The sequence below is a fragment of the Miscanthus floridulus genome, chromosome 16 (genome assembly GCF_019320115.1).
Source record: "Miscanthus floridulus cultivar M001 chromosome 16, ASM1932011v1, whole genome shotgun sequence".
Taxonomy (NCBI): Eukaryota; Viridiplantae; Streptophyta; class Magnoliopsida; order Poales; family Poaceae; genus Miscanthus; species Miscanthus floridulus.
In genome coordinates, this window is record NC_089595.1 from 117,480,321 (window position 1) to 117,507,791 (window position 27,471).

General features: G+C 46.6%; 1 protein-coding gene and 1 pseudogene across 1 annotated transcript; both read left to right on the top strand.

The window, feature by feature from the left end:
- Positions 1-17,016: 17,016 nt before the first annotated feature.
- On the top strand, positions 17,017-19,096 carry LOC136511368 (phosphatidylinositol 4-kinase gamma 4-like). The gene is made up of 2 exons (XM_066505451.1): positions 17,017-18,619; positions 18,698-19,096. Exons 1-2 carry the CDS (start codon positions 17,249-17,251, stop codon positions 19,094-19,096), a joined length of 1,770 nt encoding a protein of 589 aa, XP_066361548.1. The 5' UTR covers positions 17,017-17,248.
- Positions 19,097-20,026: 930 nt separating this feature from the next.
- Positions 20,027-26,698, top strand: LOC136511369 (F-box protein At3g07870-like; annotated as a pseudogene).
- The last annotated feature ends 773 nt before the right edge of the window (positions 26,699-27,471 follow it).

Genomic DNA, 27,471 nt, shown 5'->3' on the forward strand with positions numbered 1-27,471 from the left:
AAGGCAAGCGTTATCTGGAGTAAATTTCGGAGCATTAATGGTTTTATACTCCGAAATTAGGGGGCATGTGTTGACACCGTTTTTTGCACGTGTCAAAATAATCGGAGTGGACTAATCGGCAAGGGGAAAGTTATTGAATACTTTGATAGCCAATGAAAGCCAGATGGTTGCCGATAGCTGGTGATGGTCGATGGAAAGGTTGATTTAGACTCGGGCGTTGCCGATGAGGTTGGAGGTGTTATTGTCGATGCCGATGAAGGGAGGCTTGAGGACTACTGCCGATGAAACATGGAGTATGCCGATGAAGGGAGGCTTGAAGACTACTGCCGATGAAATAGGGAGTATGCCGATGGGAAGGAGGACGGTGAGATTTCCATCGTAATTGAGGCGGACAGGGAAATAGATAGGAGTTGATTTCCTTTTCTATATTTGTTAGGGTATGATTCATGTAAGAGTCACGTGTTTCCTTAGATATGGGATTGGTGTCCTAGTTGTGTTTGGTTGTGTCTCTTTAGATCAGGGTATAAATATGGAGTAAGGGGCAATGTAATAAATATATCAATCAATATCAAAACCAATTTTTACTCCTATTCGCATCTACTTACTTTTCGGCGACTTCGTCAATTTGCATATTTTTCTTTTTTTACGAGTTCTCATTGATTCGGCGAGCTGCATCGTTTCAGTATGACCTTCGGCGATTCTTGAGTTCCACGTGAGCACCTCTTGGCCGTGACTTCCGGGCGTATCGCTGTTGTCAGGACCAAAGTGTTCGTATCTTCATCCTTGTCGATTAGCAGGTCAAATCGACTGGCACGCTTTGGATATCGATTCGGGTATTAGCCCTTTGTGTTTGCAGATCCACTTTTGCATCAACAGAAGTCTCCCAAGTCAGTGCACCAGATTCATCAGTTCCTTAGTCTTGCTGGATACTATCGTCGGTTCATTCCTGATTTCTCCAAAATAGCTTAGCCGATGACCAAGCTGCTCCAGAAAGAGGCTAAGTTTGTATGGAGCCCGCCTTGTGAAGAAGCCTTCCAAGCTTTGAAGAAATTTCTTACCACTGCTTCTGTTCTGGCCCAACCAAATATTGACAGACCTTTTGATATATATTGTGATGCCTCAAAGACAGGGTTGGGATGTGTACTTATGCAGGATGGGCGTGTGATAGCTTATGCTTCACGCCAACTGAAAAGGCATGAGGTGAATTATCCCACCAATGATTTAGAGCTGGCTGCTGTGGTACATGCTCTAAAAAATTGGAGGCATTATTTATTGGGAAATAAGGTACACATTTTTATGGATCACAAGAGCCTCAAATATATTTTTACTCAGTCTAAGTTAAATATGAGGCAATTGACATGGTTGGAATTAATCAAGGATTATAACTTGGAGGTTCATTACCATCCCAGAAAAGCTAATGTGGTAGCGGATGCTTTGAGACGGAAGTCATATCAGGTTGAAGAAACACCTTTGTCTATCAACCATGCTGAGGTGCTAGCTCACATTGCCTTAGTCTTAGATTTACTTGAGCAGATTATTATGGAGCAAAGGCAAGACACTTCAGAAATTCCTCACATCAAGAAATTAATTGTCGAAGGGCGTGGTCCTTAGTTTAGTATTGATGAGCAAGGGTTAGTAAGGTATAAGAATAGATTGGTGGTTCCATCAAATGAGGAGGTTAGAAGGAAGATTTTGGATGAAGCTCATCATTCCAAGTTGTCTATCCATCCTGGCAGTAACATGATGTACCATGATTTACGCCACTTGTATTGGTGGTCCAATATGAAGCAGGATATCACCAAGTACATCATGGAGTGCGACACTTGTGGGAGGGTTAAGGCAGACCACATGCGTACCCTAGGATATTTGTAGCCTTTGCCTATTCCTGTTTGGAAATGGGAAGATATTTCTATTGATTTCATTGTGGGTTTACCCCACACGTCCAAGGGCTATAACTCTATTTGGGTCATTATGGACTGCCTTACCAAGTTAGCTCACTTTCTCCCAGTGAATACTAGATATTTAGCTAGAAAGTATGCCAAGTTGTATTTTGACCAGATTGTGACCCTGCATGGAGTTCCTCTCACTATCATCTCTGATAGAGGGTCCGTCGTTGTCTCCCGATTTTGGGAGCAACTCCAGGAGTGTCTTGATACTAGCTTCCTCCAAAGTTCAGCCTATCATCCATAGATTGATGGCCAAATAGAAAGGATAAACTAGGTACTTGAAGATATGTTGAGAGCTTGTGCCATTTCTTTTCCTGAGAAGTGGGACGAATGCTTGAACTCAGCTGAGTTTTTCTACAACAATAGCTATCAAGAAAGCATTCGTATGGCACCCTTTGAAGCTCTGTATGGAAAGAAATGTAGGACACCACTTAACTGGGTTAAAGTGGGAGACCGTGGATACTTTAGGCCTAACTTCATCAAAGAAGCTCGAGAGCAAGTTAGTATTATTCAGGGTCATTTGAAGGCAGCTTAGAGCTGATAGAAAGCTTATGTGAACAAGCGAAGAAGGCCTTTGCAGTTTGTAGTTAGGGATCATGTGTACCTCAAGGTGTCTCCTATGAGAGGGGTGCATCGATTTGGTGTCCATGGCAAGCTAGCCCCTCGATATGTCGGCCCTTACAAGGTTTTGGAGCAGTGTGGTCCAATTGCTTATTGTGTCTAACTTCCAAATATTTTATCGTCGGTACACGATGTGTTCCACATATCTTAGTTGAAGAAATGTTTGTGGGTCCTTGATGAAGCCATGGAAATTGAAGAACTTCCCCTCCAGCCTGACTTGACGTATATTGAGCATCCTGTCAAGATCTTAGACGAGAAAGAGAGAGTGACTAGAAACAATGTGGTAAAGTTCTACAAAGTTCAGTGGCAAAATCACTCAGAAGATGAAGCAACATGGGAGCAATAAAGTTACATCCTGGAGCATTATCTCTACCTTCTTTCTAGTCACTAAGGTAGTTGTTTAAAATTGAAATGTATTCCTTATCTCTTTTTCCACACTAGGCACATGAAATCTCGAGACGAGATTTTGTTTATGGGGGGTAGATTTATAACACCCTCGGTACTACACTGTAATTCATTTACTAAAACACTATATGAGCATCATATTTATGTGTTAATGTATGTAATATAGAGCATAAATAAATTTATGTAACTTAAAACGACTAACGGAAATGCATAACGAAAGGTTGTTCGTGACGTATGAAATTATCAAGTACGGATGTTCATGAATTTTTATTAAACGAAAACACTATATAATGTATATATAGAACTTTAATAAAGTTAGAAGTACAAACCTTGTATATGATGATGAAATACCTACGGTCGAATAATGAATTCACTAGCTAACTGGTCTAATAGGTTCGAAATTGAATTTGATGCGAATCCGATCAAGACTTGGTCGATTTCGTAAGTCTGAGAAATGGTTTGACAAAGCTGTGTTTGACAATTTTTGTAGAGTAATTGGGTTAAGGAGTGCTATGATTTTAGGGCTTGTTTTAGTAGCCTAATATGCCCTCTTAAGAATTGCATAGGTGGTTGGGCGATTAGATCAACGTGTTAGATTTTTCTAACGCTTTAAAAATCATGCGCAGCATGCTCTTGGCTAGTTTCAGCGACTGGGCGCGGTCACCGTGCCTCGGCACTCGGCGTCACAGCACTGGCTCATCCAGCGTGCGCACACATGCACCACCACATAGGCTCTGCATCGCCACTGTCACCCCTAGGCATGTGTTGCACGAGTAGAGCACGCACACGCCCGCGCTGCGCACCGCCGCGTTTGACGGGTCACTAGGGGCCGATTGGCCTGGACGCTCTGCCTGCCGCTGCCATCACGGGCCCAATGGCCTAGCCAGTCCACTGCCACCTGCCTCATTGTGTCACTGTCACCGTCCCATCATTGTGCTGCATCACAATGTCAACGCCGCGCCACAGCACGCTGCCATCGCGTCCGGATGCGCCTCTGTGTCGTTGTCGTCACGATTTCATGCACGTGGGCTTGCCGAGGTCACGCGCATGTCATTTCACCATTAATGGTCCCACAAGCACTTTGCTACGCTACCACTGCCTGCACGTGGGTATGCCCCCCTATGAGGGGTACGACTCCAGATACCCATGGTAGACCACATAGGTTGTGCCCCTAGGGGTGGCCCAACCCACAAGACGAAACCTTGTAGGGCATGACTCTGCTCGGCGCCTCCCGCAAGACATCAGGAAGAAATCCTGAAGATACTATGAGATCTGTTAGGATACGTATAGTCCCAAGATTCATGTAATCTATTATTACTTTCTAGTTATCTCTTAGATCTAACTGACTTGTAACCCTGCCCCCTGGACTATATAAGGCAGGCAGGGACCCCCTCCAAACTCACGCAATATTATACGGTAGCTAATACAAACCAATAGACCACATGAGTAGGGTATTATGTCATACTGACGGCCTAAACCTATCTAACTTGTGTGTCTCTATTGCCTTCTTGTTCTTGATCACACGCTTCTCTGCCGATCAATCTACCTTGGTGAGATATCCCTTGGAGGACTATCGATGATATTCTGTCGATAGTTGGTATGCCAGGTAAGGGCTTGCGCGCTGTTTCCTTATCGAACAAGATGGCTTTTTCTACAGGCTCTTTGTCCCTCCCACAGCCCGGCTAGATCTTCATAGTCGGATCGATCTCGTGGATCATCAACGCTGATGGAGTCGGAGACCTTCATGAGCCGGTGTAGATCGATTCTACACCGATCACCCCTGCACCCACGACTATAGATCTAATCTCAGAACCACCTCCGAGGTTGCCTTCATCAACAACTCATTGCCTGCTTCCTCGCTACCAGAGGAGGCAGATCAACAAGGACAATCTGATCACATCAATCGATCAGGTTGGTCAGAAGCTCACCGATTGCCTCTCCATCACCGAATCGGCTCTAGACACTCTAGTCCAGCATCGACCACCCTCCGATCTAGGAGTTGCGGCTCTACCCTTTGGGCTCACCAACATCATTGCCACCTTCCAAGATGCCCTAAGGGGCAAATTCGCCGACCAGGTGGGAGATGTCCATCCACTCACCGACCAGATCACCGACCAGCCTCCACCGGCCGTCAACATGGTCCACGTCGACCGACGCTCCGGAGCATCCCTCCAAACCATCCCGGAGGAGAATCTAGACTCCGAGTCCTAGGGCTCTATGGAGACCCTTGTCAAAACCTTAACTGAGCAACTTCCTCTCCCTCCGCTCTGTGGTGGCGCAATCTTCAACGTTAGCATCGACAGCCCCCCTCAGAACGGCAAAACCAAGGAGGAACACGCCGCTTGTGAGAACCGGAACGTCAACCGTGCACAATGCCGTGCAAATGAGATTACCCTTGAGATGGCCGAGTAGCAGCTTGACTTGCAAGGAAGGCCACTCTAGTGTAACCTCGACAACGAGTTTCTCCATGTTGATGGCCATGATCTCCACAAGACTCCAAGCGCCAACCTGGCCATAGCCACCAATGAGCTCGCCTCGGCTCCCATAGACATCAGAGGTCACCAAGGTCGGTGTAATGCCTAAAGCGGCGCATTGCCAGGTCAATGAGATCCGTTAGGATTAGAGACCTTCTTACTCCACAACCTTGATTCACCGATCAGTCGCCACAAGATCCGACCACCACCCAAGTTGCTTCACCGACCAGCATCGCGATGATAGGCAACCCCTCTAGGGTGGAGCTAGGGACAACCGCATTGAACATCACCGCCAACCCAACCAGGAGGTCGGCCCGGACGTCCGAGTGACCTCAACAATCTCCGAGATGCACGACGATGTATCAACGAACACCGCTTCGGTCACCATGAAGACAAAGTATGCCATCACCAGGAGTACGAGCAAGAGTATGGTAACCCGAACTCAGATCTCGAGCCGCTCATCGACGACAATGCTGCAGATGATGGCACTGACAACCCTGAGGGCCCCCTAGCATTCACAAGGGCACTCCAAACACTTCAGTGGCCCCATGGTTTCAAAATCACTGGGGTTGAGCCCTACAATGGAAGGATGAACCCGACACAGTGGCTATAGGCTTACGCCACTGCTGTCCGCGCTGCCGGAGGAGACACCAGTGTTATGGTGAATTATCTTCCTATCATGCTCACGATAGCCGCCATGAGCTAGTTTACAAGCCTTGCCCTGAACTCCATCAGATCCTGGGAAGAGCTGAAAAAGTCTTCACCAACAATTACATGGCTACGTGTACTCGGTCGAGCACCAAACATGATCTGAACCGCATCAACCAGAAGCCGTCTGAGATCCTCTGTAGCTATATCCGACGCTTTTCTGAGATGAGGAATTCTATTCCCAATATCATGGAAGCTGATGTCATCAACGCCTTTAGCCGAGGACTCCACCACCACGAGCTTCGCTCCAAGTCCAACCGCAAGCCACATATCGGGATTGGCGAGATGATCATGACCGCCAACCAGTACACCAATGCCGAGGAAGTTGAGGTGCGCTTCAATGAGGACACGGGTACACATCACCCAACACGCCGCTACGATGACCACCCCCAATGACCGACGCCACAACGACCGCCGCTACGACGACCGCAGTTACCATCGTGACAACGACCATGATCGGTCTGAAGGACCCAAGTTTGGCCAAAATCGCCGGCAGTGGCTATACCACATCGTTGCCACCATCAATGAACCTCGGGCCAAGTGCAACTACAATGATCAATACAAGAAGATCCTCGTTGGCTCGTGCCCTCTCCACAAGAATGCTAGACATAAGATGAAAAACTGCCTCGGCTTGGCTAAGGTGTTCTGGGACAAAAAGCTAGACGACGACACCAACGACGGAACCAGAGGCCGCCAACCACCTAGGGGCAATAACAATGCCTTCAAGGACCATAATAAGGTGGTTGCCACCATCTTTGGGGGCCTCGCCTCCACCGAGAGCAGAAGAGAACGGAAGCTCACCGCACGGCGGGTGCTCGCCGTCACTACGGAAGACGTCGCCACCAACCCTAGCTATCGCCCATGGTTCGAGGTCCCCATCACCTTCAATAGGGTTGACTAGTGGGCGAACATCCCCTACATAGGGCATTTCCCCCTTGTCCTCGACGTAACCATCCAGAAGGTGCTTTTTAGAAAAGTGCTCGTTGACAGTGGGAGCGCTCTAAATCTCCTCTTCGCCGGAGCCCTAAAGGAGTTGGGCCTCAGGATGTAAGATCTCACACCCTCAGACTCCTCCTTCTGGGGTGTGGTACCTGGTAGAGCATCCAAACCACTTGGAGAGATCACCCACCAGTACAGTTCGGCATGGCAAGCAACTACCACATCGATCACATCAACTTCTATGTCGCCGATGATATTCTATTGACACCCCCTCCTGGCTACATTGGCTCGCAGTGCTTGCACATGTGCAACTGCCGCATCCCACCAAAGCTTGGACAAGCAGTCGGACCCATCCCCTTTTTCCCTCCCTCTCTGCTGCCTGGGCCAGCCAGGCCGCACCATCAGTCCAGCATGGATGGGTCATGTCTCTTCAATTCGGTGCGCTCCCAACTATGTCTTCGAGCCTGCTAGCTGACCAACCCTACACCATGTCCAATCACGCCTTGGCAAGCTCCAATTTGGAGCCAAGTCTCCATTGTCGCACCATGAAAGGCTAAGCCCGCCGTTGTCATGGGCACTACCCACCCTGTCATCCTGAGCCAAATTGGCTGCACCCCCAGCCCCACATCGCAGTCCTCCTTGATGTGCACACCTTAGTCATACCCTCATTGCTTCCCTCGTGGCGCTGACATGGCCATGCCTACACGTCTCACCATTGCCTTGCCGTGCGCACGTGGCCGGCTCGACTAGGGCAGTCTCCGAACGCACCACCACTTTGGGTAGGATCACGGTGAGACCCTAATGCTTATCCACTGTCTGTATTTCTTCTCTGGTGGTGGAGCTCGACTGAACGAGGTTGCCACCATCATAGGTTGTCCACCACCATGGAGGGAGCTCCTAAATGTGTCCCTGTTCATCTCTTCACCACCCACCACTTCGCGTTTGCATCTAGGTGTGCATCGGCCCCTTAGAGGGGGCGGGGAGGGGCTAGGTTGGCCAGTGTGACCACCCAGTGACGTCGCCACCATGCCGGTGCGTGCACTGGTGCTCGAGGACCTGGCAGTGGTAAAGATGGATTGTTCCGAGAGCTAGTTTGCTTTAACGCTGACTGTACGAATATCGCTGCGAACCCTGGGGGAAATCATAGGTAGCTCATGGTTGTTTTTGCAAAAATACTAGAGCACACGGGCCTCCCCATCGTGGGCCATTGCTGTGCAGTTGGGCCGCGCCCCGCGTTGGCCGCACGGGCTGATTTCGTTTTTCATTTTATAAAAGATAGAAATAGCTTTATAATTTACATTCTAAGTTGAAGTTTGGAAATAAATATCAATTCATATAAGTATCCAAAAATTACAAAATAAATTTTGTTGAGTTCCTAAAAATGTGGTCTACCCGATAGTAGGATTAGTTTATATATATCTGTGTTGATGCTAAGGTCACAGACTTATTATCCCAAACACATACTTGTGTATGGGTGCATGGAAGGCTTGTTGCTCTCTTGTTGTGGGTTTCGGCTCTTTCCGGACCGATTGATTGGAGGCGGGGATGATGGAGGTCTAAGCACCACACTGAGTCCGAGACTCAGGAGCAGGGGCTTGAAGTCCAAGTTTGGATGAGGACCTAGACCCTGTGACAAGAGAGTGGTGGGTTGGTCCTGCTTATGCCTAGGGTACAAGCGGGGCATGTGTTTCAGGGTACTCAGCTGGGCACATTGATTCATGAATCACCGGGCGAACTGAAAGAAGAAAGGTGGTGAAATGGAACTGCTTGCTCAACTCTTGCATGAAAGTAGAACATGTGCTTATATAGAATGGTTAGGCAATGACTGCTAATAATAAACATACATAAGGGTTCACTATTAGTGTTGCTTTCCACAAAAAGGAAACCCAGTAAACTATAAAGCTTATCATATCCCTTGGAGTCAGGAAATTATTCCAGCTAGTCGGATAAGTCTTGCGAGTACACTGTGTACTCAGGGTTTATTTACCCTTGTTGCAGGTACAGCTTGAGGAGTAGCTATTGTGTGGAGGATTCTTCTGGTGGGCATAAACAGATCCTTGTATATTATCGATAGATGTTTCTTTTCATTCCGCTATTTAATTTCCGCACTCTGAATTTGGTCATGTAATAATGTATTTCAAAGAACTCTGGATGTATGAAATGGACTAATTAATGTAAACTTGTTCTCATTATTGGATCCTGAGGGAAAAATATGGATTATTTGGGCTCTCCCCTAGGGTGTGCTTGATGGAATCCGCCCGATGTAGCTCGCTCTCAGGGTGCTTAGTGTCTAGTGGAAGACAAGTGCCTCCGTAAGTGCGTTATTTTGGGCGGTTCTGCCACACTGGATGTCCTAGTTTGGTAGGAAGGGCTTGCCTCTTTCATTTGTTTTTGGACAATCCTTTGACCATTTGATAGCATCAACATTTGGATACTTCTTTGTTGTTTGGTGGACTTTGCTTGTGACGGCCTCCTTAGAAGCCCGTGTTGGGACTTTTTTTTAACTTGGTTCTCAGGCTTAAACTGGTCATGGGCATACCACTTGTGCACCGATGAGACATCTTTCATCAGAACATAAATTGGCCTTATGGTGATTGGATGCTTCTTTCGAGGTTCCCATTCAGGCACGTTCTCATCTTCTTGTGCATCACCTTCTTTAGGAGGCACTTATTGTTCATGTATCGGCTACACTTGTTGAGAAGACTATGACATCTCATCTTGCACTTGCTTAGTATGAGCTAGAGAAGGTTGTGGCTTATCAGACACATGCTTGCTAGGAGGCAGGGAAGAATGTGTCATCTCATGAATGTGGTGGTCACAAGATGGTGAAAATATCTCCCTGTCCTCAACAACCCGCTCCAAATTTGATAGAGGGGGAGGCGGCGAAGAAGTAGTCAATATAATGTCCCATTTGTGCTAGAGGATGAACTGTCCCATTACGTCTTCGAGTAACACCAGCCCCTTAGGAGTTACGTAGTCTATCCTCCACAGCATGAACTCAGGCTTTACGGTATGCACCTTGACCCTAGTGTAGTCCGATGGTATCTTATTATTGTGGTGTAAGCCACCGGGAGGATGTGCCACACCTGTTGCAACCTCCATCACAATGTTCTATCGGTCACTTAGAAACACCAAGGTGTAACTAGTTGGTTCCTATATGCGATCGATGGGGGTTGTGGCTATAGTGGAACCTTGGCTGCTAGGAACTTTTGGAGGGCTGTCAACTAATGTCAATGCTCCCCGCGGCGCCATTAATGTCCGTGACTCCGTAGATAGTCCTTGCTCCTCCAGCACCTTCGTAACTAGAGCCTTTACTTAGAGCTCAAGATTAGCCTCCCGGTCTCTGCCATATTTCTTGTACATGTGCCTGTCCTCTTCGAATCAGTGCTTCCAGGTCATCCTTTTCCCTAGCCCCTTGGTGCGGCCTATGTGCTCGTTTTTCCCAAGCCAAGGCTAAGCTCGTCCCTCTCTCTGGAAGGATTGAATGAGCCCTTCTCCTTGTCTTCAGCATATTTTAGTATCCTTGATACTGCCTCTTGGGTCTTTGGCTTATCAAACTTAAGATTACTGCCGGATGATTTTGTACTCCTCGCATATATCCAATTCCTTGAGCGTACCTTCAAATTCTTCACATCAATATTCCCAGAAGTTGCAGCCTCTTCATCCATCTTCCTAAACTACTCTTCCTTGGCATAGTAGCCACCAGGGCCTAGATGATGGTGGTGTTTGTTTTTTTTTCGCCAGCTCGGTGTTATGGGCACTGAGCTCCAATGCCTTCAGTGAAGTCTTCTGAGCCACGAGCTCCTTCCATTGACTAGGAGTTATGTTGCCGAACTCGTTGAAGGGAGTTAACCCCTTTTGGATATACTTCATGTTGAGTTATGATATTTCTCATAAGAAACAATCCTAGTTTCTTGGATGATTCATTTGAACTTGTAAACTATGGTCAGTGTAGAACACAATTTACTGCACATATATGAATTTCAGCAAGCTCAAATCAAATGAATGATATGTTTTCAAGCATTCAAATTTGTAGATAAATACAACCTATGGTTGGATTTCAACTTTTAAAGTCCTACTCCAACAACAAAGAAAAGGTCATAGCTCACAAGCAAGGTCGAACAATGTATACATAGGGAGACACCAATCACAATTTTTAGGTGAGACATTTCTTTCTTGATTGATGATTAGCAAGATACACCAAAAGAAAAGGCTTAAGTTCTCTGATAATGAGATTGCCCAAGATGATGAAAAGGGAATAGTCAATAGTAACCAACCTGCTCATGGTGACTTCACTAAAGCAGTTGCCACATCATCATCTTTCAAGGAAATTGCAGCAGTTTCTTCAAAAGATATACTACAACTAGAATGAAATGCATCTGATTTGTAAGAGATAAATCATCTGGCTGGGGTAATGTCTCTATAGTCTCCAAACACTTCCTATATGGTTATGCCCAGCAGATTAGGATATTTCAATTTATTGTTTGAAATATGAAATATCAAGTACCTAGATTATTATTTTACTCTTCTCTTAAGTCCTAACCAATAGCTTCTAAAGACAAGGATAGCAAGAGGTTAATTCCATGCCAGAAAATAAATCGTTCTAGTACATTTAACAAGATTAGAATAATAAGATGATATCATACTCTCAACTCAGGATTACACCTTTTGTTTTAAGATTCATTGCATCATTATTTTTTAGAGTTCCATGTATCATTGATCTTTTTTTCTAAAACTTTGACCGACAAATTTATTTAATTATTTACTTATAAGTACTAAAGTGGAAAGCATACCGCTAAAACTATCATCAAAATAACTTTGAGCATACCTTGGATGTCCTTTTACTCAAAAGTGTATAGAAAAGACAAATAGTCAAACAAATTGAAAATATCAAAGGTGCCATATATTTAAAATAGAGGGAGTGGACTTCTTTACCCATTTATCCTTAGAAAAATACTACTAATAGCAAGTAACAACACAGCAATATAGTTACTATATTGCTATATAAATTGCAAGCATTCACACTTTAAAAGACTATTTGGGTCATTCCATTGCTGTGGAAAGATTTGTCAAACTTTGAGCAAAAGCATAGTAGCAAAAATAAGTTTTTTCATGAAGCTTAATGTAACACTAGAGAAAACCTTGCACCAAGGAACTGGCATGTAATGTAGCTAGCCAATTGAGTTTATAACATTATAAAGTAAATATATATTTTTTGAGTGTTTCATATGGCTTTGTAGAGAACAACCCTTGGAAACGAAGGATCTCACAACTTGTCATAGACCGAGTTCTTGGTCATATACTATGTATAGCTTTGTCACAACTAGCTATAGTCGATTATCTCGCAAGACACACTAGAAAACGGAGAAGCATCAGAATTTCAAAATACAATATCTAACCATCCATTTTATTCTCTATCATTGTTGGCAATAATAATCATTGGATTCGATTTGCTAATTAATCACTTGCTTCAGCCATTATGATGAACATTAACCTAAAGTTACACTTAAAATGTTATCTATATTAATCAATTTTCCATGATAATGAAAAGTAACCAAAGTTCCAAGAACTAAACCTAAGTTTTAGCCTAAATTACTCACATGTACCATTATTAACAGTACCCTATAGAAACACCATAAATCTCCATCACAATTACTCAACCCGTGTCATTTAAAAAAATGCTAATAGCATATTTAATATAGTTCATAGCTACAAACAAATTGACCATCCCCTACGCTGCACATGAAGCTATGTAGCACAGAAAATTACAGCAACACATCAGACCACCATGAATCCATGTCCGACCACTACAACGAATCGGCTACATAGTGGAGCAAGAATGGAGGAGAAGGGGTTGGAGCTTACTTGCAGAAAAACAAACCAAAAAAGGGTGGTGGTGGAGGGCACGCACATGCTGGATGCACGGCCACCAAGGTAAGCCCGCAGGGGGAGGGAGAAGGGACGCCGAGGCGCACGGGCACCGGGGCCGTCGGCGGAGGAAGAGCGCACGGGCACCAGGGCCTGGGGGAGGGAGCATGGACACCAGAGCGCATGGGTACCAGAGCCATCGGGGGAGGGAGCAAGGACACCGGGGCGCACCAGCACCGGGGCCGCCAACGGAGGGAGCGCGGACACCAGAGCGCACAGCGGGTAACAGAGTCGCCGGGAAGGGAGCAGGGACGCCGGGGCGCACTAGCACCGGGGCCGTCGATGGAGGGAGAGCGCATGGGCACCAGGGCACCAGGGCCACCAGGGGGAGGGAGCACGGGCACCGACAGGGGAAACCCTAGCCGCCGTGGGAAGGGAAACAACGGCGAAAACCCTGGCCATCGGGGGAATGGCAATGCGTAGGGCAGGAGACGGATCGGGGGTTGGAGGTGGATCGGGGGAGGTAGGGTGCGGTGGAGGTAGGGCACGAAGGTGGTGGAGGTAGGGCACAGAGGCAGCGGCGACGGGCGCAGGAAAATTTGGCAGCCTGCCAGCGTCGTGGAGGAGAAAAACACGCCCAAGACTTAGAATTTTTTGGTCACACTCGAGGTGTTGTTTATATACCGCGGCTGATTTGTGGGGGCGGCTTGAAACTCCAGCCGCCCCTACAAATACATTTGTAGGGACGGTTCCTGAGTCAGTCGCCCCTACAAATAAAGAAAATATTTTTAAAAAATAAAATTGAAATTCAAAACTTGGAATAGTATTTTAGGACATTAAATGATCGAAAATGAAAATATTGTAAACATCAAAGTTGTAGAACTCATCAAAATCTACAACTTTCATTTTGGTCATATTTTCATGTGACTTTTTTGAATGATTCAAAATTTGAATTTTAAAAAGGACAACTTCAAACAACATTTTGGAAGGGTATATGATTTCAAATGTAAAAGTCATGAATATAAAATATGTTGAACTCATCAAGTTCTACAACTTTTGTTTTGATCATTTCTTCATTTGAGAAAGTGATGGCAAACATTGTTCATAAATTGACACATCTCTCATCTAGTTTCATAAACTATGTATGAGATTCATGAATTTGCGATCAATGTTTGCTAACACTTTGGCAAATTAAGAAATGACCAAAATAAAAGTTGTTGAACACATCACTATCTACAACTTTTATTTTGGTCATCTTTTTATTTGACAAAATTTGAATAGTTCAATTTTTGAATTTTAATAAATGGCAACTTCAAACAAGATTTTGAAACCTTAAATGATTTCAACTATAAAAGTCATGAACATAAAAGTTGTTGAACTCATCACTATCTACAACTTTTATTTTGGTCACTTCTTCATTTGATAAAGTATTAGTAAACATTGTTCATAAATTCACATATCACTCCTAGTTTCATGAACCATATGAGAGACATGTTGATTTGTGAATAATGTTTACTATCATTTTATCAGATGAAGAAATAACCAAAATAAAAGTTATAGATCTTAATGAGTTATACATCTTTGGTATTCATCACTTTTAGTGATGGTTTTGATCATTTCACAAAATAATAAAAAGCTAATAAATGATTTTGTAGTGAGAACCTTGAACTATTTTCAATTTCATTCTGACCTCTTTTTTTCTTTCTTTAGTTATTTATCAACGTGTCAGCTGGTTACATGGACATGCGCGTGGGGCGGTGGTTCGAGGACTTCGTATCAGATCCGGTATTCGTAAAGGTGGCAGCACGGCATGGTTCTCTCGTGATTTGTGTCGCTTTGGTTCGTGTCCTCTAGGCATGAGGAACACGTCGGGCCGTGCTGATTCGGTACGGTAAATCTTTTCTTTGGCTCAAGCACGGCTGTGGCATGCCTTTGGGTCGAGCTAGCCCAATCACGACCCTTAAAATATCTCTATTAGTTTTCTTTTTTCTGCTTGTGATTAAAAAATATATATCTTATGTGTACTATTTTCATGCAAGTTTTAACTATTTTCATGATCTATTTAAGAATTAGATGAGAGATAGTATAGTAAATGTAAGGAAATTGCCTTGTAGAGTTGTAGATGTGTCTACGTGCCATTGTCATGCCGTACCGGCCCAAGCACGGCCCAAATATACGATATGGCCCCGACGTGTCAAGATCCTAGGATCGACACGACCCTCGTGTTCTTATCGTGATGGTACAACCTAGAATATTTTGTGCCATGTCGTGCTTCGAGCTGTGATAAAAGAGCTCGTCATGACCCGCGCTCAAATGGCATGACCCAACTCTCAGCTCTAAGTATTCGTATCGGAACTGGATAGGACACGGACACATGAGCTCAAAGAAAAGGATGATTTGTATTGGATTTGGACGCGTGAGCAGGAATCAAGACTTAGTATTATATACATGCCGTTCGTATCTAAAATGAAATATATTCAGCACATGGCCATGTAATACATCTCCGAAGTATGCGGCGTTTTGATTCGAGATAAACTTGAAGTGCCCAATTAACTCAACGGCCGGATCACATGTACTAATCAAGAAGCAAGAAGCCTTTTCATATATACACATACACCTATGTACATGGTCATGCATGACAGGGTACGTGTGGAAAGAAATAAGTACATACGGACGGACGGCGTATTGCGTATTCCGGATGCAAATAGGTACTACAATGCCATGGCATGATGTGCTTTGACATAGATCCAAGATCCATCATGTGAGGAGCCTACATTCTACATCCATTTTCTGTTCTATGCTCTTCTTCGTCTCTCCTCTTTCTTTATACCATCTCTCTTGCCATGGTTATCCAACGTTTGGGCCGGCACTCTGTTATCAAAAAATGTTATAAAAACCATTATGGCACTCTTTTTTTCGTTCGTTCCTTGTTTCGTCGTGCTCTCCTTTTCCCTCCATGCCCCTGTCCACCTTGTAGTAGTAGCTCCTACTAAGACTGTCTCTAACAACCGTGATCCAAAATACAAGACTCATTCGTCCTTTGCGTAGCGCTACAGACAAATGGTTCAATACCTATTTTTGGCCTTCTCCAACAACAAGACACAAAAGATAACCCTTTCTGCAAATGGATCTCCAGGAGAGAGGATACTCATATTTGGATTATGCCTCTCCTGACACCTAAAATGAGTCTTTCATATAGGTACTCTGTTGGAAGTTATATGTATTATGTTGGAGATCCCATTTTGAGTTTGGGTTCCGCAATAGGTCTCCTGTGAGACAGCTTAAGACCCAACCCTCATCCGTCGCCAGAGGGGTAGAGAAGAGGTGAACCTGAATGTGGGCCACACATATCGAGTCCACGCCAACGTACAGTTCACATTGCTACATGAGCCCAGGGAGCGAGTTTACACCTATATGTGCTAACATGACGACACCTAGAAACAAATTGCGGCTGTGTGGCTCGCGCCGGACGTTAAAAGGGAGAGGCAGCCATGGCGCGGCGTGCATGCCAAACGTCCAAACCATTTCAGAGGCTGGTAGGTAGCACAGACAGCAGGCCAGGCCCTAATTTCGGCTGCCCCCAGGCCGGCCGTTAGCCCGTTACTAGCTCGCGATCGACAGGGAGTCAGGGACGACAGGCTGGTGGTGGTGTGCTAAGCTAGCTTCGCGCTGCCGTGCGTGGCCGGCTGGCCGCCGATCGATATAAGCAGCTGCGGCGCCTCCCTTCCTCCTCGGTTCTTCCCCTTGGTGGTAAGGACCCATCGTCCGCCCGCCTCGCGTGTCCCTTGCGCTCGCCAACTCCGAGCCAGGGACACCGGGTGAGGTTGCCCTTGCCCACACCGTCGTCTTGGATCAATTGTGTTTGTGCTGTGGAGTACCATCCGTCCCTTCCCGTCCCCCTAGCCTCCTCTGCTGCCTGCCTGCCCTGCCTTCTTCTTCCTCATCCCTGCCACTGCTACGTCCTGCGCCTGCGGATCCATCCCAACCGAGACAAGGGGATCGTCGGTCGGAGCTAGGGCGTTTATTTCATTCCGGGGCAGAAAGAAATCAAACATCGTAGCCATGGAAGAAGCTCCACGTCATTCCAAGTAGTTACTTTCTTCAGAGAGCGCGCGCGGTGCCGGCCGGCAGAAAGGTTTTGTTCGTTGCATTTCAATTCATCACAAGGGAGAAGGCGCCTGTTGGGGTTCCACCAATTCCATCCCATCGCGACACGGACGGATCGTCGCGACCGCCCTCCTTGTGCTGTACAAGATCGAGACGGAGGGACGACAGGTTCGGGCCACGATGTCGTCGGCGGCCGGGGCCACAGTTGTCTGCGCGGCGAGGGACGGCGGCGAGCTCGGCCTCCTCCCGCTGCGCCCGCCGCCCTCCTCCTCCTCCGCCGGCGCCGCCGCCATCATGATCTACCTGACGGCGCCGGGCCTGGCGGTGATGCCGATGCGGGTGATGGCGTCCGACTCCATCGCGTCAGTGAAGCTCCGCGTGCAGACGTCCCGGGGCGTGACGGCGCGCAAGCAGAAGCTGGTCTTCGACGGCCGCGAGATGGCGCGCGACGACGGCCGCATCCGGGACTACGGCGTGGCCGACGGCAACGTGGTGCACCTCGTCATCCGCATCCCGGACCTGCGCCTCATTACCGTCGAGACAGTGCAGGGCGGCAAGTTCAGGTTCCGCGTCGAGCCGGGGCGAACCGTCGGCTACGTAAAGCAGCAGATCGCCAAGGACTGGCGGCTCCACCCGGCGACGCGCCCCGACCCCGACGAGCAGCGGCTCGTGCTCGAGGGCGAGGACCTCGACGACCGCCACCTCATCCACGACGTCTGCAGGGCCGACGGCGCCGTCATTCACCTGCTGGTGCAGCGCTCATCGTCCAAGATCAGCGCGGCCGAGGCCGACGACGGCCAGGACGGCTTCGAGGTCTCCATCGTCGCGCGCGACGCCGGCCAGCAGTTGCCACGACGTGACGTCGGGATCGAGCCCGTCGTCGTCGGCAATCCAAAAGCGGCGGCGGCGCAGCTTCCGTCGGCGGTCCGTGACATGATCGACGCGGCGGTCGCCGGGATGGAGAACGGGAACGCGCCCATCATGTCGTCGGAGGGCACGGGGGGAGCCTACTTCATGCAGGACGCGACGGGGCACCGGCACGTGGCAGTGTTCAAGCCGGCGGACGAGGAGCCCATGGCCGCCAACAACCCGCGCGGCCTCCCCGTGTCGTCCACCGGCGAAGGGCTCAAGAAAGGGACGCGCGTCGGGGAGGGCGCGCTCAGGGAGGTCGTGGCCAACATCCTCGACCACCCACGCGCCGGCCGCCGCCGGACGTCGACCGCCGACGCTGGCGCGCCCGGGTTCGCCGGCGTCCCGCCGACCGCGCTCGTCAGGTGCACGCACAAGACCTTCAGGCAGCCAGAGGCGAGCCCGCTGGCGCCGCCGCCGGTGCCCAAGCTGGGATCCATGCAGGCCTTCGTCAGCAACTGCGGCAGCTGCGAGGACATGGGTCCCCGCGCGTTCCCGGTCCAGGAGGTCCACAAGATTTGCGTGCTGGACATCCGCCTCGCCAACGCCGATCGCCATGCCGGCAACATACTCGTCTGCAAACACGACGACGGCGGCATGTCGCTGGTCCCCATCGACCATGGATACTGCCTCCCTGAGAGCGTCAGTTCTTCTGGTCCATCGATTTCTGCTTTCATTTGCATTGGTTGTTCTTCATCTTGGATTAATTCGTGCATGCAGTTCGAGGACTGCACGTTCGAGTGGCTGTACTGGCCTCAGTGCCGGGAGCCATTCGGCGACGAGACGGTGGAGTACGTGCGGTCCCTGGACGCGGAGGAGGACATCGCCATGCTCAGGCTCCACGGGTGGGAGGTGTCCCGCGAGTGCGCGCGCACCCTGCGCGTCGCCACCATGCTGCTGAAGAAGGGCGTGGAGAGGGGCCTCGCCGCCTTCGACATCGGAAGCATCCTGTGTAGAGAGACGCTGACCAAGGAGTCCGCCATCGAAGAGATCGTCCGTGAGGCGGAGGCCCAACGCGGAGGAGGATGCGACGACGACGAGACTGCCTTCCTGCAGGCAGTCTCGGAGACCATGGACCGCCGTCTCGACGACCTATCACCGCGGCCGGAGCCAAAGTGATTTGAGAGAATTGTTAAGGCTATATATATATATATATATATATATATATATATATATATATATATATATATATATATATATATATATATATATATATATATATAGAACTACTATCCTGTAGCTGGCTACAGAATAACTTATTCTGTAGCCACTTTGAGTTACGATAATTACTATGTTATTTTACGAGATTATAGTAACTCCTTACTAAGTGGTTTAATATAACGTTATGGTAAATATCTCCATATGTTATAGTAACCCAACTATCGTAAATATGTATTTATATTATGCTAAATTAGTATATAAAATTATAGTAAATGGAGGTGGCTACAGAATAACTTATTTTGTAGCCGGCTACTGAATAGCCTCTCCCTATATATAGAACTATATATATATATATATATATATATTGTCAGGGCCTATTTGGTTTACGTTTTGGACCTGGCATGGCCAACTAAGTTTAGGTAGCTAAAGACTGGCTTATGCGATGCAAGATGCACTTGTTTGGTTACATCGAATGTCTTAGCCCGCATTATAAAGAGTGTGTTTGTTTGTCCGGTTTGCTTTACGTGTCACCTCATCTTTCTTCAGGTAGCATTACCTCTTTTTGACATTCTGTCAAACAGGTGGTGAGCACAATGTCGCAACCATGGGAGGTTATCCCTTGCTCGGATCCTAGGATCGAGGTCGCTCGTTGATGATGAGGATGGAATGCTCAGTGCCGATGAGGACTACAACATCTGCATCACTTCTAGTCGCTCGATGACACTGAGGATGGGTAGCTCGATGACGCAACGATGCAGGAGGTAGTGAGAACCATGAGTTGTTCAGTTTCGTGCGTCGCTCCATCTCCTTCTGTGTAGGTGCCGCCACCCTTGACAAGCTTGACCACCGTCGCCATCATCTCCATGCTCGTCCTCGACTAATGCCACTATGACCGTCTACCACAGACCGAAGAAGGGAAGGTGGGAGCCGCACGTGGTCGCCACCTGACTCTGCCGCCCTACCTCCCCATTGCGGAGTGTGGAAGGGAGCGAAGGAGGGAGCCACAAGGTACGCGCGTGGGCATATGGGAGGGACTGCCGGTGGAACTGAACCTCGTCCTTAGCCAAGTCTGGCCAACTGGGAACAACCACCCTTATCGTTTTTTGTTTCCCATAAGCCTGAGGGTGGTGGGTGACTTACCTAGGCTAGGCTTTGGAATAAGCAACCAAATAGGTCGAAGTGGCTTCTTGGTGAGGTTGGCCACTCAACCAACAACCCCATAGCCCACTTACATTATGCCAAAACAGCACAAAGGAGACAGCTCAATTTGTGACTTAGAATTGAAACGCGTCACTAGTAATATATTAGTGACGTGGGTAAATGAAACGCGTCGCTGGTTCGTTGCTGTCCATGCCCAAGAAACAAGATGCGTCACTAATGACAAGGTATCAGTGACTCTTCCCAAGAAAACGCGTCACTGATAACAGCACCTGTTATCCGTGACTCTTTGCAAGGGAACGCGTCACTTCGGACCCGAAAAAATTATGAAGTTGGGTTAAGTGAGAGGTCAAGTTCGGACCCCCCTCGCCTCCAGCTCTCCCCCGTCCCCTCTGTCACAAAAAAGAAGGGGGAATTCCTTCTGTGCCATTAAAAAAGATCGCGATGCCTTGTGTGTCTCTGGAAAAGTTCAGCGGTCTTCAGCGCCACTGCTCTAACTTTTTTGTGTCCTCCATGCCACTGCCGTCAGTCTGGGCTCTAACACCGTCAAACTGTAGGTGTGAAAAGTCAAAAATACCCTTAAGTCTAAATATGTCATTAATTTTTTTGAACATCTTAACGACTTCAAATGAAAAAACTCAAAACAAAAGATCAATGAGCCTCATGTTAGTTTTGTCTCTGATCTTGATAAGAATTTAATTTGGGATAATATCCTTCAACATTTCACGTTGTAAGCGGATGATTATGATGATATCAACGATGATGAATTGAAGGAGCTAGTTTGAAAGTGGGCTATGAAGAAGATGGCCACATAATTCCAGACTTAGAAGAACTCCCTATACACGAAATACGTCAAGAAGAACATAACGCCCAATTTTAATACTAGGGGCCCGCTCGCGAAGTTGAGGCCCTACTGAAATGATTTTGTACAGTACATGACATTGGAAGAGGGTGAGGAACGGGTGAGAAGGAACCAAGAGAATGCCCGACAGAAGGTATACCACCATGGCATGGGACCATGTGGCTACGCGACTGTCATTCCCAAGTGGGAAAAATGGAAGTGGACATTCTTGCCAAGGGTATCACACCAGAATCACTCAATTGGCCCAAACGTGCGAAGAATTGGTTTTTCGCTCATGGGGAAAGACTGGACCTAGAGACCGGGAAGCTGATTCATGGCTCAAGACTTGAAAGAGCGACACAAAGATTTTCTTATGCTCTACAAGCTAAAGCTATTGGTGAGTTCAGGCCTAATAGAGAGAAGGATGAACTGACGTATGCTATCGGGACTGCTGAACACAGTGGCCGAATGAGAGGTTTAGGACGAAATATTTCTTGGGAGCATGGTTTCCCTAACGACAGAGATACCTATAGAAGCCTGCAGAGAAGGAAGGATGAGGAAGCAGCGTGGATCAATAGGTTGGAGGAATATGTTTATGAGTCACGGGAGGTGTTGCTTCAAGCACAGGAGCGCGAAAAAGACATACAAGCTAGAATGCAGGAGGAAATCATAAAGCAAGTATAAATAGCAACGAGTGTCCAAAGACAGGCATCAGATCTAGGAATCAACATTAATATTAGCCCCCCTGATCAATTGAAAAGCAGCTGCGCTTCCACGGAGTTGCCAAATCAAGATGACGCAATGTTATGTTTCCTCATGGATGACATCACTGCACCGTTTACATCATGTGAGCTACATATTCCAAAAGAGAATGCCACAATCATGGTGGCTTTCGGTGTTTTTTCTTCTCCAGATCATACCAAGACACCAAGAATCTATGGGGCAATAATACCACCTGGATATATTAGCGTCTTAGTGGATAGAGTTAACAAAGATTTTAGTGATCTGGCTCTTGACATTCTAGGAGGTGATGGGGAGAAGACTCTATTAGAAGCAGAGAAGACATTCATACTATGGCGCAAGCACTACATCATTATTTCTGGGGTCTCTAGTCCACCGCCGCTTCCTCAACTGCCAGACAATAGGTGCGGACAAAAGTGAATGAAATAATTTTTTCACTAATTTTCTATTGACATGCATGATTAATAATAACAATTTCTTATATCTAATTATTCTTTTTTGTACTCATACAGCGGGGCCTCCGCCAACCTAAGTTCAATTATTCAATCTCTAGATCATTATAGTGCTCCGGACAGTGATTATGCAATGCCGCCACCACCGCCACCTCTAAGGAGGCCTCCAACGCCTCTAAGGAGGTCTCCAACGGCTATCCCGCCTCCCTTGATGACCAAGAAGCAGCCAGCTCCTAAGAGGTCCGCCCCGCAAACAAAGTTGTTGGCCCACCAGCCGGCAAAGAAGAAAGCCTTCTCTAATCCAGTTATTCCCCAAAAACTATCTTACAAAAAAAGTGAAAAGAAATTAAATGCTGCAGTACAAAAAGATGTGAACAGTTTCTTCGAAAAAGTAAGAAAGCAACGAGAAACGAGGGAGAACCCGGAGAAACCGTACTTCTACCTACCTTCAGATCTTCTAAGAAAGAAGGTGGACCAGAAAAAGCGGGAATCTCAAAAGACCCTATCAAAATTGGACTACGACTGCTCTCTCACCAAGTCATTTGAGGCAGCGCAGAAAAAGACTAGAGCAGGGAAATGTGTTGCATAACTTGAATAACAATCGCAACAATAAGTCCCCCCTCTTGTCATTCGTAATGAATATGGTTTAAACTTAGACTTACTGGACGTCAGTTTTGAGGACCTGGTTCGGTTTTACGAGGATACTGGTTTGGACCTTGCCCAAGTGCTCGCTGAAGGACCATCTGCTTCGAAAGTGGATCCTTGGAAGAAATTTGAACATGGAAAGAGTCTATACAACCCTGAGGCCTTAGGTGAACTGGGTACGCAAATGTACCTGCTAAACAAGTGGTACATGGCGGCGTGTGAACGGGGAGAGACGACCTTTGTTTCTGTCAGAGTTAGAAACCAACATTACTTTCGTGGCGATGACGTTATATATGTTGAGTTTCTAGAATTACACCAACTATGCCACCTGGACTCTCTCGACAAAAGTCTCATTAGCTGCTATTGTCTGTAAGTGTGATTATTTTCTACTTTTAAAGTGTATATATATAAAGCTATATGTATATATATAAATTATATATTCTCACACTATATTTTTATATATGCAGATATGAGATGACAGAAATCAGAAAGAGAAAGGATAATGATGTTGGTTTCGTTGATCCAAATGTCGTATTCAAACACCATAATCCCCCGCTTGAATGGAAAGTTGAACTCGAGAAAAATCTCATGAGGTTCTTAGTGAACCAATAAAATAAGAACATACTCTTTTCCTACAACTTCAAGTGAGTGTTAAATAATTAATGTCGATCATATGGACATTTGTTCAATTATTTGCTTACTAGCTAAGCTATATATATATATAGATGTTGACTCTAGTTAATGTCGATCATATTTGTGTATAAAAACATATGCAACAATCACTGGATATTGATATATATAGATGTTGACTCTAGTTAATGTCGATCATATTTGTGTATAAAAACATATGCAACAATCACTGGATATTGATGGTCATCGATATGGCCAATAGTCGGTTGAGCATATTAGACTCGTTAAGAAAAGAGCAAACAGAGTACCAAGACATGATAGATATTATCCAAGGGTAATTTGGTCTCTCTAGCAACTATATATACCCCGATCTCTTAACTGCAACAATTATTAAAGGCCAAATTAATTTTTTATTTTATTGGGCGCAGTGTTTGGAAAAGTTTTATTGAGGAACACCACATGAAACATTGTAAAACGCCACTGGATGTAATCGCACACAAAGTAAGTACTAACTACATTTATATATATAATTCAATTAACACCATGCATGCTTTCAATTTATCGGATCTTTTTTTTCTCGTAAAAGTGGGTTCTGAGGCAAGAACAGGGGACCAACTACCGCGGATACTATGTTTACGAGTTCATCATGGCGTACTAAAAAAGAACTCCTGAAGAGATCCTCAAAGTACGTTATATAAATATATTCATATATTCACAATTTCTTTTATTGCTCATATATATAAGTAATCACATGACCAACATATATATATATATATATATATATATATATATATATATATATATATATATATATATATTAATACTTTTTCTTTAACTTTTATTGAAGACTCTATGGTTGAAGAAAAAAGTCATACGACGTGATCAACTGAAAGCAATTCAAGAGACAATAGCAGGATTTCTTAATGATTAGGTCTTAAACCCCGCCGGCGAGTTCTACAATGACATGAACGAAACATGGAAACCAAACCAGATGAAGTGAATTTGTTATCCCAAAGATATGATAGAATATACAATGCAAGCTTTATTTGTAATATATATATATATATATATATATATATATATATATATATATATATATATATATATATATATACATATTATATGTACATAAAATAATGTACAATATATGTATATGCATGTAATATATACGTTAGTTTCATACTTTTGTACAAAATGTTCAAACATTATAAGCGTGTAGAATACGTATATTATTAGCAGCGTAGAATGCGTATTCGAAAACCAAAATGAATCATCAATCGAAAATAGAAACAAAAAAAGAAAAAAAAACTTTAGTCCCGTTGGTAATACCAACCGGGACTAAAGGAGCGTCCCACGTGGCCTGGCCGGGAGGCCTCTTTAGCCCCGGTTGGTATCCTTTAATTAGTCCTGGGTGAGAAACCGGGACTAAAGGAGGGGTCCTTTAGTCCTAGATTCGCGCGGCCGGTTGAAAAACCAGGACTGAAGGGGTTTTCCAACCGGAAGTACAGCTTGTTTCTGTACTAGTGGATGAATCCCAACCGAATTAAGATACTCCATTAGAGATGGAGTTGTACATGACTTGCACTTGTATAGGATAATAACGTACGTAGACGTGGACGACGGCAATGTGCATGGAGATAGATGGAGGCTTGGAATCCATATATATGGAGACGTGGGCGTGGGCGTGCGTGGGCGTGGGCGTGGGCGTGGACGCGTCGTCTCCAGATTCCAGAAACCAATCTGCTCGAAAAGCAAGGGATCGGATCGGGAGAAGAAAAAAAAAAAACCGTACCGATCATGGCGTCGTCGTCGTCGTCGGCGCCGGCGACAGAAGCGACGTCCTCTTCGTCGTTGGACGACCTGAACGCCGACGTGGTGGCCGAGATCCTGCTCCGCCTACCGTCGGCGTCCGTGCTCCGGTGCCGCGCCGTCTGCAGGGCATGGCGCGGCATCACCAGCAGCCCGGGGTTCGTAGCGGCCTACTCCCGGCGCCGGCCCCTGGAGCTCGTCGTGCAACGCCATGGTGCCAACGGCGTGCTGGACACCATCCCGCTGGCCACCCTCGACGAGGCCAGCCGGCGGTGTCTCCACCCCGGGTACCCCTCCCCCAATATCAACGACTCCAACCCTGCCACGGGGTGGCACGCCGACGACGAGTACACGCTGATGGGTTCTTGCGGCGATCTCTTGCTGTTCGAGAGGGACCGTGGCATGGGTGGCAGGCATCTCTGGGTCTGCAACCCGGTGACCCGGCAGTGGTCCGTCGTGGCGCTGCCGCACTGCAGCGGGCTGACGCTGCCCTGCGGCCTGTACCTCCACCGGCCGTCCGGCGAGCACCGGCTCCTGTTCCTCGCCAACGACACCTGGAGCGACATCACCGGGCCGGCGTCGCACTACGTCGGCTCGCTCGAGCTCGACGCTGCGCAGACCTACCGACGAGTAGGACCGGCGCTTGCAACCGTCCATGTCTTCAGCCAGGCCATAACAACCCATTGTCTTGATTATCACGGCAAGCTTCACTGGCTCGGCCACCCCGAGGTGAGGGAGTCGGACAAGATCCTGGCGTTCGACACGGTGTCCGAGACGTTCCGGCGGACGATGCCGCGCCCGCCGTTGTTAGGGACGAAGCAGCAGTACGGCGAGATGCCCAGCCTGTCCCTGCTGGAGATGGACGGGAGGCTGGCCATGGCAGCCACCCCCGATGATGCAGGCTCCTCCATGCGCATGGACCTTTGGGTGCTGGAGGACTACGACAGCGACGACGGCGAGAGCTGGACCTGCCGCCACCGGATCGACCTGTCAGCCCTGTCGTTACCGACGACGTTTCTGCCTCGTCCATGCTGCTGGGCTATGGACGCTAGTGCGTTGTTGGGGCACGGTAGTAACAATGGCGATGTGATTCTTTTGGGAGACATGGCGAGTCTTTCAGTGGTGCTGTACGATCTTAAGGAGAAGAGGGTGCTCAAGCGAATTCAAGTCGTTGTTGCTAATAAGTTTGGGCGGTGCACCCACATGAGGGCTCTTGTGTTCAGGGATAGCCTTGAGACACACGGCTTCTTCCCTCTTCACAAGCCAACAAATTCGTCTATGTAATCTAGCTGCCTTCTCTGTGTATCAGTGCACCTTCTCTGACTAAAGTCGTTTATTTTGCGTGTATATATATAAATAACCAGTACGAACTTGTTATAAATAACCCGTACGAACTTGTGTCTCCTGTTTCATCATTAAAAAAAGGTAAATCTCCACTAGTACATAAATGATTTTTACATGCGCCTTCTATTTTCTTCAAAAGCAGTTTACGTAGCAAACCGTTTTTAACTAATAACTCTGAGAGTGAGCTTACAAACCATCTAGAAATACGGGGTCAATTAAAAAGAACCATCCCTGAAAATCCGGCTTTCAAAGAAGTCAACCGCCTCTGAAAATAAGTGTTTTGTAGAGGCGGTTTTGCTAAGTCCGTTGTCCATAGAAATTAATTTTCAAAGACGCTTGACTAAGTGAAGCGTCTTTAAAATAGTTGCAACACAATTAAATTCATATTTTTTTTCAAATGAAGTCAAATGAAGATAAAATTTATATCAAAATTATAGAGCTCGACGAGATAAACTTTTTAGTTGATTTAAGGGGCTCCTTGATGAAGAACTTGACTTTATCCCATTTAACACAAAACGACTTCAAACGGCTTTAGAAGCCGGTGGAGAAGTCGTGCTAAACAAACGATGTATTAGTTGGTGAAGTGAAGCCATGCTAAACAGGGCCTAAGTATTACAAACTAGGAGGACTCAAATGAAGCTCCATTAATAGGTTTTCTAATTTCCCTGCCAATAAAAAGCTATTAGCTGGCTCTATTCGCTAACCTGCAAATA